General features: G+C 35.6%; 1 protein-coding gene across 1 annotated transcript in view; it reads left to right on the top strand.

The window, feature by feature from the left end:
- The window catches only part of LOC137631097 (interferon-induced very large GTPase 1-like), a 26679-nt gene extending 20538 nt beyond the window's left edge, over positions 1 to 6141 (top strand). The window contains exon 2 of the mRNA XM_068362730.1: positions 1 to 6141. This exon is cut by the window's left edge and continues 38 nt beyond it. Within this exon, the coding sequence (XP_068218831.1) occupies positions 136 to 5511 (5376 nt within the window). The 5' untranslated portion in view covers positions 1 to 135 and the 3' untranslated portion in view covers positions 5512 to 6141.
- The last annotated feature ends 6359 nt before the right edge of the window (positions 6142 to 12500 follow it).

The following is a 12500-nucleotide window of genomic DNA, read 5'->3' as shown; positions in this document are numbered from 1 at the left end:
AGAGGATTCTTTTGACCAAATGCAATATGATATAAGTCCCGGTAGGACACTTACAGAAGAAAAGGAAACCATGAGGAAATTCTAAATGGAGACAACCAAATTCTGAATAAAAATACAAGTGACAAAGAAATACAAATGGAGAAAGTACTAGAAAATAACGGTGCTTTGGAGGTTTGTAAAGAAAACGCAGACAACAGTGAAAGCAGTATGAAAGTGAACGATGAAGATACCTCTTATGAAAAATTTGAGAATATTTCACTGACTAAGGATAATCAAACTTTAAAGAGAGAAGAAGAATTGTTCAGCAAACTGGGGTTAACCAAATATATGGAAAGAAATGATAAAATTTCCCTACAGGAAGTGATGTCCAAGTCCCTAAAGAAAAGAAATTCTATGAATGACATCCCTTGGTATGTCTTTCTGAAGATGTTGATGATAGACTATAGGGGAAGAGATGAAATTATTTCAGCTGAAATCGAAAGTAGTTTTTCAACCCATCAGAATATCCAAAAACCAGAAAAAGATTTTATTGATGATTTTGAAGAAATGTTTTCAGGAAAGGTGGACGATGATTCGCCAGACACACTTTTCTCACTGCCGCATCCCATGGATGTTCTTGTTGCAGTCATCTTGTGTTCCTCAGATTTCCTAAGACAAATTCTTTGTGAGAAGTTGTTCATGTGTAAATTAAGCATCCCTTTGGTTATACCACCGGTCCTGAGAGAAGAATCAGTGTTTCTCCTTTGGTCTTTGAGAAGTACTGTCGCAAAATTTACGCTTCCAGGTGGAAGCCTTTGTGAAACTTCAGTTGTAGACCCGCATATTCCTATTGTGTCTTGTCTAAGGCTTGGAGAGATTTCGAGATCCAAGTCGAAATTCTTAAATGAGATACTAAATGACCAAAGTCACCCTACATTTTTTCATCGAGATTGCTCAAATGGAATAAACACAAGAATTCTCTCTGAAGGAACTATAGAAATTGCATGGTACTTTCCCTCACAGAAGACTGAAAATATTGATTTGAGGACGAATTTAGCTCTCCTAAATCTTCGTGGAGATGGAAAGTCAGCCAAGACCGCTAAGAGTGTGGAGTTTCTGTGTAAAATTTCCAGCATTGTCTTGGTGATGATTGATGTTAGTGACATAGGAAATTCTGACAACATTGATAGTATAAGAACAAAATTATCCCAAGATACAAAGTTAATTCTTCTGTTGACAAAACAACCAAGAACTAAATTGGATGAGACCATTACAGAGAGAATAAAAAAATTTGTGGAATCACTCAAATGCAAAGGCTTCCAACAAGAGAATATTATTTTTGACTTTAATATTAGAAGTGAAAAGAATATAAAGCATCTGAAGAATAAAACTAATAATGTGATTAATAAAAATCTGGCTGAGAGAACAAAAGAGATATCTCTTGAAGATTGTATAGAGGTGGCAAACAGTCTAGAGATTAGAGTAGATGAAAACACCCCAGAATGCAGTAGAAGCAAAAAGCTAGCTTTATCAGTTGTAAAAGAGATTTGCAAAAGTGGAATGAATAACCTTAAAGCAAAAAATTTGCCATTACAATGCAGACCTTGGCAGGAGTGGGCTAAATTAAACACAGAAAAGCATAGACGAGAAAAGAGAGGAATTCAAAATATGGACTCTTATTTGGACAAAATTTCTAATGATATGAGAAAACTCAGACAGGAGCAACTGCTATTACTTGAAAAACCAAACATTCTCTGTGGTAGACTTTTGAATAACCTCTCAGAGCCAGTCAGTGAAGAGAATCTTTACTTTTTGCAGTGGATGAAACTTCTTTTGGATAAGATTTCAAGACAAACTCTACCTGATTTACAAAAGAAATGCAGCAAAAAATGGAACGAAATTCGCCAGTGTGAAGATGTTACAAAACAAAGTGATTTACGAGTTGAGCTAGACACAAGCGAAAGAGAATTAGCTGAATCTTATTTTGGCTTAGAACATTTTATGAGAGAAATAGCACAGGCTTATGAATCTGTTCATTATACAGGGAAGGAAGCATCTGACGAAACTTTAAAACTAATACAATGTCTCCCAAGTATGATGGCAGAGCTGATGCTTCTAGGTTACCCCTTGGAAATAATGGATGGAGATGCTGCACACATACCAATGAAGTGGGTACAGGCTGTTCTGGCTCAGGTCTCAAAAAGGATTGGCAATAAGAAGATATTTGTAGTTTCAGTTTTAGGAATTCAAAGCTCTGGAAAATCTACATTACTTAATGCTATGTTTGGACTTCAATTTGCTGTAGCTGCTGGAAGGTGTACTAGAGGGGTCTTTGCACAGCTGTTGCCCGTTAGTTCAGAGTATTCTGGTACTAGTTATGATTATATACTAGTCGTAGATACAGAAGGTTTAAGGGCAGCTGAATTAGGTAAAGAAAAAATTCACCATGATAATGAGATTGCCACCCTTGTTATCGGTTTAGGAGACATAACAATGGTTAATGTTAAGGGAGAAAATGTCTCCGAAATGGAGGATGTACTTGAAATTGTAGTTCACGCTCTGATGAAAATGAGTCTAGTTAATAAAAACCTAAAACTTCAGCCATCTTGTCTTTTCATTCATCAGAATGTTTCTGCTCAGGATGCCTCCCAGAAATTAAGAATTGGCCAACAGAAGTTAATAGAAACACTTGATAAGGTAACAAAAGCTGCAGGAAAGCAAGAGGATAATCCACAATATACCAAATTCAAGCAACTTATTGACTTTGACATTAACAAAGATATTTGGTACATACCAGATTTATGGAAGGGAGACCCACCGATGGCCCCAGTAAATCCTGGCTATAGTGAGAATATAGATAGTGTAAAGCAAAGATTGATGACCGATATAATGCAGAAACGGTCTTTATACCTCACGGCTGATAAATTTTCTGCTAGACTTAAAGATCTTTGTCATGGCATTCTAGATCAAAATTTTGTTTTTAGCTTTAAAAACAGTCTTGAAATGGATGCCTATAATTTTTTAGAGAGGGAATTATCTGATATTCTGTGGTTAATGAAGTCAACAGGTATGGAATGGTTTAATATTAAAAGAAACTTAATTGGGAATAGCGATGACAAACTAGCTAAACTTTGTCATGATTTAGAATCGGAATGCAGAAAGCATATTGACAATGCATTTCAGGAGGCTGAGAAGAAACTTGATGACTTTTTCACAACTAATGAGGACAGATCTATTTTGGAACAATGGCGAGCAAATTCAAGTCTAAGATTAAAAACAAGTTATAGTGACATTATAAATAGTGTAATTGGTAATGTAAGGTGTGAGATAGAAAAGAGAAAAATCCAAGTTGAACAAAAGAAAGTTATGAAATCTTATATAAATACAACAATGAAAGATGCACAGAAGTTAGCAGAAGAATTAAGACAAGAGGGTCAGAAAAAGCTGAGTGAAGAAGAGCTAGAATTAAAGTTCAGGGAGAAATGGAATGAATGGATGAAGGATGTGCCCCAAAAAGAAACGGAAGACCTAAGTGTCGTTGAGAAAATATCAGATACTCTTGAAAGACACTTTAAACATGACTTTGCTCTACTCAAAAGTTTACAGGAAGAGAGATGTCAGGAAACTGCTCGTGACAACTGTGTAAACGCTGTCGAAAGGTATTCTGCCGACACAATTTCTTTTTCTGTCTCACGCGTTACACATTTCCATTATAATCACAAAGATATTGTTTTAAAGTTTATAAATAATATGATAGAAAATGTTAAAAGAATAATGAGTGAAATGCATGAACAAATGAACCACGAACAATGTGCCCAAGAAGTATTAGGATGCATTTATGAGACACTCCAGAAATTAAATGAAGTCTTAAGATTTAATTATGTATATGAGTTGCACACATGTTTAGCAATCTTTTCCTTTCAGTATGCTTCTTATCCATACTCTAGAATTTCTACATTTGAGCCTGGTCAGGGAAACGATCAGGAAGAGGTGGCATATGGCATTCTCCCTGTTTTTGAACAAGCTCTTCTCAAAAGGTTTCCAAAAGCTAAAGATGTAATGCGAAAATTCAAACCAGAGCTTATGCAACAAACTAGATCTAAAAATTTTATTTTTGATGTTGAAAAGCATACTCAAATGACGGAAGGTAAGCCATCCAATGTTAAGGAACAAGTTCAGAAACTTTTAGATAACTTGTTTGATGAGGTTGAATCATACACTGACATGGTTTATGGTTTCCAGGAACTTTATATTGAGGAAATTATCCACAAGATCACTGCTATGGAGAGAAAATGTAATGACGTGAATTTCACAAAAACCTTCAGAATCCAACTGGCTATTTATCTATGCCAATTTTCTCTTCCAAAATTTTGTGAAAAACAGAAAAGGTTTGAACAAGATAGAGACCAGAGGTTCTTGTATGAGAGAGACAATTATGGCCCATGTTTTGAAAGGTTTAAGAATTTCTATTTCAAGTTCACAAATGAACAAGCACTCGCCAATGTTTTGTCAGAACGTGTTGGAAAAGGAATTGAAAATGCTGTTAACATGGACATGGCTCGAGCACTAGCAAAAGACGTTAAGAGTAATGTAAGTCAATTGCAACTTAAACCAGTCTTCCTCAAATCTGTATTACACCAACTTCTAGAAGTAGATGAGTTTGAAGAGTTTTATTTATATCTCAATGACTATTGTGCTTCTACAGAGAAATGGCTTTGCTATTATATCGACGAATATTTATTTGCTGAACAGACCAATGCACCAAACAGGTACACACAGATTGCAAGCCAAAAGGTAGAAAGTCTCGTCTCAGAAGTATGTAAAGAAATCGTAAGTCAAATTCCTGGCAATAATGAAAATTCTCTTCTATTATGGATTAAAGACTTCCATTCAAGAGTAAAGGATAAGCTGGCGTTGCCTGAGGATGATTTACTGAGCCTGTCGGAGGGATATGAAATTGTCTCACTGGAAACCTTCTCTGAACACTTCAGCAATAAAGTGTTGGAACATCAAAATAAAATAAAAGAAATCTTTTCTACACATACTGCAGATGACCATAAGAATGCTCATGAAGACAATGTGTACAAATTAATTGGTATTGAGGTCAAGGGGTGTACTGAAAGGTGTCCTTTCTGCTCTGCTCCGTGTTCTCGGAATACACCTGGACATGAAAAAGGGGGAGTACATCATATTGCGGTGGAACACTATCCACAGGCATGCGGAGGGTACAAACGTTTGGTTACTAACCGACTAGTCACAAAAAACTGTACAGCTTTTGTCGATAGTTGGTTTTATGCATTTTCTAGTAAAGATACAAAGGTTTTGCCTTGTCGATATGCAAGCTACAGGGATTTATATCCTGACTGGGATATTCACGGCGATGCATCTGTTGATGCAACACCCTATTGGAAATGGTTTCTTGTAAAATATGAAGCCGAGTTAGCCAATAGATTTAACGCAGGAAGGCCCAGCATTCCATCTTCATGGACGAGGATTACTAAAGAAGATGCAGAGAATTCGATTGTGCTGTAAATGAAGTGCAAAATTGTCCTTTTTTTTTATTTTTGTGTAATATTTATATGTACAACACTAACAAGCCTTCGTCTTACCAAAATGGCTTCTGATGATATAAAAAAAAAATCGAAAGTACAGATGGAATATACTTTGTTCTCAAAGGAGGAGCCTGTTGCCTTCAAGAAAAAAAGGCGGCTTCCAACGCCTAGTTAAAGTGCTGCATAAAATAAAACTAGAAATAAGAGATTTATTGCAATGTTACATAGGTTGGGTATAGCTCACAACATTCATACCTTTTGATTTATTTGTGAAACTACAATGATGATTAATTATTGAAATCTCTTAACCCATTTTCTTATGGTTTTACATTTTAAACAGAAATATACTTGCAATTTTTTAAATGTCTAGGCCTACTTAAATTCTTTATTAATGACTACCAACTTTCTTGTGCAGCCTAGAGTTTTTAAATTTGCTTTTTTACTGTTATCCAAGAGAAGAAACAGTTCTGGTTCGCTAAAAAGTATCATATATACGCAATCGAAGAACGCTTTTGTCTAGGGAAGAAATTGTCAGATACGCAAATATCTAGTAGGCCTATTCACATGTCCTAAAATCATACATTATATGCAGATGTATATCTTATACATTTATTTGAGAGATATATATATATATATATATATATATATATATATATATATATATATATAATATACATATATAATATATACAGTATATATATATATATATATATATATATATATATATATATATATACATATATATATATATGATATTTTTTCTAAATAGATTTCGGTCGTAAATGTCTTGTGTTTAGGTGATACATTATCTTTATGTTAATTATGTTTCCTGCAAGACGAATGTAAACTTCGTGTTGAAGAGACTGTTCGTTATTTCTATTACTATTCCTTTTTTTATCTTATTACCATCATTAGTGGTATGATTATTATTATTATTATTATTATTATTATTATTATTATTATTATTATTTACTGGGTATAATTATTTATTATTTTTATCATTATAGATAGTATAAGATACTGATTTTTGCTTTATGTATTCCCAGTATATGGATAATTCTACAGAGAAAGTGTAATGTTTTCTTTCATGAACTTGCATGTATTCTTACCATCTATGACCTCATGATATTTTCTCACGTGATATATAATCAAAAGTTACTTTTACTTAAATAAATAACTGAGCCATCTGTTTGCTTTTATTTTCCCCCATTCATGTGTTTATTCTGTTTGGTGTTCTTTGGTGCCGGGAATAATCTTAGCATCAGGAAAAACAGCCCAATGTGGAAAGGCACTAATATAGTAATGAATAAATTGTAAATGAGAAATAGAAATTGGATGTAAAACATGAAGATCATTAACAACGTTGAAATAGATCAGAGATTTGTGTGGGCCAGATAGTACAACTTGGGATCCCTCTCTGTTTACGGCTCATATTTTCTTTTGTTTACACACAGTCTACACTTGACAGCACTAAGCAAACTGAACATTTTAACTCACTCAGGTGTTAAATACTGTACTGGAATTCTTCAGTGGCTACTTTCCTCTTGGTAAGGGTAGCAGAAACTTTTTAGCTATGATAAGCAGCTCTTCTAGAGGAAGGACACTCCAAAATCAAACCAATGTTGTCTAGTCTTGGGTAGTGCCTTAGCCTCTTTACCTTGGTCTTCTACTATCTTGGGCTAGATTTCTCTTGCTTAAGGGTTCGCTCTGTCCACTATTCTGTTTTCTCTTCCCCTAGGTTTTTTTAAACAGTATGATGGACAGGCTTAATGAAAGGGGAATTTACGAGAGGTTGCCTGTTCCCTATCAGTACTTTTATCTTCCTTTATAGTATTCATTTTATAAACACATCGTCACTGATCTCTCTTCAGTTGAAGTGGTTATCCTGGAGGACGATACTGAGTCTTGCAGAGTATGTCAGCTCGGCCATGTTGACCAGTTTTATCCAACATTTTGAGTACAAATTCTTTGTTGTTATATTTTATTGTTAAGTTTGTTTACAAACATGATACCTGTTTTATTGTTTTTAATTCTTTCTTTTATTGTCTTAGAGATATTAAACAAAATCCAGAACCAGTACAGCCTAGCCTTCGGGAGTGTCAACTAATATATTGCAATATTCGTGGACTACATGATAATATTAGAGACCTTACAGTTACCTCTATTATACTCTGAAGCTTTGGTTTTTCAGATGTGGTACTCCTCTGGGCTGCTTATTTCCAGTTAAAAAAAAAAATAATTTTGAAATTTGAGATCATTCCTAGGGTAAGGGGAATAACAGTTTATGTTAGGACTGAATACCCAGCTTCTTATGAGTGCTGCTATAAATGTGAGTGTCATGAGATTCCGAAAATAAAGGTTTTTGGCAGGCATAACAACTTGCCACTATGTCAAAGATACGAGAAGATAATAGAAAGGCGTCTATTGTGGCTCGAGAGGTTTGGATTTTACCTCTGAATCAGACTGAGAGCAAATTAGAAGTGTGAGGCTACTCAAGTCTAGGAATTGCTTGGACCTGGTGTACACTGACTCCCCTGGTATTATAGCAAGCAAGGTTGGTCCTCCATTTGGGAGCCCCTCATACAAAAATTTCAAGTCATTTGGGCAAAATCTTTTAGATTTATGAGCAAAAATCATATTTTTTCTTTTGAATTAGGTAACAATTTATCCACTAATATGAGACCAATTGTATTGAAAATCATAACATAAAAGCTTTATAAACCGAATTATTCTGTGTGACAGAATTTTGATTTTCCTCTTTCTATTCTTTAATTACTTTTTTTTTCTTGTCTAGATGCAAAGAAATTGGGAAAAAAAAAGGAAAATCAAAATTCTGTTACACACATATTTGTGGGGTTTTTATTCCTCTTTCCAATGATATATTTCTCTCTAAAACTGAACAATGAATAGCCGAAAAACGGCTACCGACATGCCAATAAATGGATTTTGACATTGGAAAAATCTATTTTTGGGTGAGATAGCCATGTCGTCCTGATGGAAGTTCCTGAAATGTAGCTTTCTACTTGGAATATTTCTGCGAGTTATACAGTATACCAGAGAATCTTACCTGTAGAGGTATCAAGGGGTTACTAACCCCTGTGCTAATAACCTGAGAGATATCACGTAGTCACCAGGGATGTGTTTATACCAAGCCACGGCTATCCTTCCCCGAATAGAGTTAACCTTGTCTCGAAGGATATGGGATAGGATTGGATATGTGGGTGAGAGAGCCGTTACAGCTCCCGACCCCAATGTGCTACAACTAACACGTTTCCTGTAAAACCATTTCTATGATAATTCTAAACTAGAGGGTATTATTAAACTATTAATTGATTAGATGAAATTAAATTAATAACAACAGAAGCACAAAGTGCATGCATGCAGATATCATAACTTTCATTCTTATTTGAAGAGAAAATTCGAAGTCAATAGTAAAGGTATCTTTATATCACAATTTCTAAGACCCTTGTCTTCGGGACATATCTTATCCGATAACAAATGATTTTATCGGATTAAAAACTTTGTTAATCCTACACCGAAATAATCCCTTGCCATCTATTCCCACTAAGTTAAGCTCCTCGGTAAAATTAACACTATTTTTGTTTGATGAGTTAAGCTGGACGATATATGAATTTATACTGTACCGAAGGTATCATTATTGTACCAAAGGACATTAAATGATTGGATCAAGTGAAGCCACCTGTCTCAGCTTGGTGTAGGTAAAAAGATTTTCACCTGAAGGCTGGGAGCAAATTTCAGTTACAAGAGAAACATTTAATTGGGACTGATAACAGATGTTTACCATTTTTGCTTTTTATTATTATTAAGGCAGTATTAGAAAAATACCTGTGGATCGGATATTTTAGTGGCTAAAACTAAAAGGAGAAGTCATCAGAAAAATGCAAAATTTATACACTTTAGTGGCCAGTAGTCACTTTATTCTAAACGAATTGTATGTCAACTTATGATAAAGAAATCCCAAAATATGAATCGTTTCCTTAGACTTTTAATGACTAATTCACTCAAGTTATGTTTTCCTAAACTCTGACCATATTTAATGCCTGTCCCATGGTTTTATCTTTTCCCTATAGATAATCATAGTGTATTTCATATGGAAGGATAACCCATTTAATCCTTGTACCTGAGTAAAACAAAGGGAATTATCTATTTATATCCCTTTTCGAGGAATTGATCCTTCTCAGGATTTTTGTAATACTCCAAAGAAAAGCAGAAAGGGTAAAGGGATGGCTGATAAGTGTCCTCTGAGGTCCTCCCTGCCAACGCTGGGGGCCATGTCGACTATGGCAGTTGGCTTCACAGATTCCTCGACCTCCCATTAAATCTCCTAAAGGTATGATTGTAACAACTGTTATAATCCTCTCCCTATCTCTCATTTTAAAGAAATTTAGTTATTTGATGCTTAGAGATCAGTCATCATAAATGCTGCAAATAAAGCCAAACGTGTGAGAGGTATCACGCATGTGCGTTTGTCTATTGGTGATTAGTGTGCAAGTTGTGTTTTATACAACATCCTCAGGAACTTTATAGAAATGCCAAGTTACCTAAGGACAAAGTCTGAGGCTCTCATAGTTCTTATCCTCTTTCAATATCTTCCAACTTTGCCTGACATACGAGATTTTGAAATATAATTGGAAAAATTACTCTATATATCCTGTCAAACTCAGTTATACAGACAACGTAGTTAGGATGACGTCATCATTCAAAGACCTCTTTATCTTCGTTATTTGTTAAAATAATTGGTTGAAACTTCTGGAGAGCATGTATGACATGTTTCTACATCAGAAGAAACAACTCGATATTTCATTTTTTCAAGTTGTTATGCTATCTACCATAGCAAATGCTCCCCTTAAAGCCCTCCAAGCTGTTTGGGTTCATGCTGTTCATCATGTAAACTGTGGCTGGTTCATTTTCATCTATCCCTTTCCTGACTGCTTCTTTGTCTTTGTATTCTGTGAAGTCGAATTATGCTTAATCACTTGGGAGACTCCATTCGGTTGGTTTGACCAACATTCCTTACTGACATGGCTTCTCTTCCTACACTTAAAACAGACAATATCAACCTTCTGCATGTCTTTCATGATACTTGGAGGAGGACGATTCGACGTTTGTTGCTGTGGTACTATCGCATTCCGCTTACTGACAGTACCAGCGCTACTTCCGATGTAACTGTTGAACTTGTTCTCGTAGTTATTACTGAACTGGTTCCCATAGTTCAGGGAATACTTGACACTTGGTCGGAACGATGGGTGAAAATTTGTGCCCGAGGAGGGTTTACGACTGATATTATAATCTTCATTCGGCAAAGCGGCTTTATCAATTTTCTTCACCTCTCAAGAACGTTTGAATGTGTTCAGGAATTCCTCGTAGATACTGCTCTAGTATTATCGATTCTTCTAAATCAGCCTTCTCCTTTACGTTAGCAGCCTCTGTCCATCTCTTAAAAAATCGCATCTTATAAGCGTAATCCAGGGAAGTAATTTTCTTGTCCTTTTTCAAACTTCGAACTTTTAATTATAATATTTAGGGGTCATCTGATGCAATTGCAGCACGATCCTCTTCACTTCTTGATACTCCATCTTCCTGTCCTGAAATAAGGATTGATTGATCGACTTAAAGTTTTCAGGCTTCCTGACATCTAGGTGAGATAAGGATAAGCAAGCACTGCGGCCCTTTCCAAAGAACACTCTTTGCAATAACACAGACCATTCATTTTCTGGCCATTTCACCGTCGCTGCGACCGTTACAAAATGATCGAAGAACTCATCTGGAGACTTCTGTGAACCCTGGAATTAACCTCTGGGCTTCCGACACATTAAACCTGGGTTCATGCTTAGCAGGAGTTGTCTCCTGTCTCTGTCTGTTCTGTCAGCTGGGCACGGGCATGCAGAAGCTCTAACTCCCACGTATACCTCTCTTCTTCCACCTCCTTCTTCTTGCCTTGCTTCTATTTCTTTCGCATATTGCCTTTCTTCTCTCTCTCTTCTTCTTGTTTTCTCTCTTCCTTATTGTCTTTATTTTTCTTCCTCTCTTGCATTTTCCCTCGCTTCCATTAACATTGCATGTCTTGCAATCTCTTGGGCTTCTCGTTCTTTTTCTTCCATTTTCAACTTGATCAAATTCTGCTCTGCTGTAATTCGTCAAATCTCAGCCTCAACATCCCTATCTGCTTTCATGTCTTCAGTTTGCGGGTCAACCGATCTTTGCTTCGTTTAAAATTCTTCCTCGGCTTTCTTCAACAGTTCACGAGCTTTCACAATATTCTCTTCCGACATCTTTCCTGACCTTATCAACTTTTCTAAGGCTAGACACTTGATTTGGGCTTTAATCATCCCACTCGTTGCATGACCGTCACATGCCATCAAGATACAGAGCTACTGAGCTTTAGTTACATTAGCTTCTGACAATTCCTGAAACTTGGGTTATTCAAAAACTCTTGTAGATTAAAGTGGGCCATCTTGTAATTTAATAGTATTAAATTCCTATCCCAAAAATATATCCAAACAATACACAAAATCTTATCAACTACTATTCAAAACCTTTAATTAAAACACGGCCCTGTTATCACCAATATCTAAAACAGACTCGCTCGATCCCAAGGGACTGGGTACCAAAAATATATCATACAATTATGGTTCCCAGTTCTGAGCAATATAAATATATTATATGAGGGAGGATCCCGAGTCAGGGCTCCAAAAATATGTAATGGCTCATGGCTGGGAACCAAATATATAATATTATAAATCAACCTCTCGAATTTCACACTCCCTTGTTTACTTTCACATTAAAACTGTTACACTTTAAAACACTAATACACGAATTTTGAGACAGATAACTCCCAGACAGTAATATATAAAGCACTGAATATCCAAAGGTATCTTAAGTACACTCAAACTAAACTGGGTAATTACTCTTAAGTATTATTTATGATTCATCATGGTTCATAACAGG

Source organism: Palaemon carinicauda, chromosome 39 (assembly GCF_036898095.1).
Source record: "Palaemon carinicauda isolate YSFRI2023 chromosome 39, ASM3689809v2, whole genome shotgun sequence".
NCBI lineage: Eukaryota > Metazoa > Arthropoda > Malacostraca > Decapoda > Palaemonidae > Palaemon > Palaemon carinicauda.
Note: the sequence above shows the minus strand (reverse complement) of the source record. Positions and strands in the feature narration are given on the sequence as shown.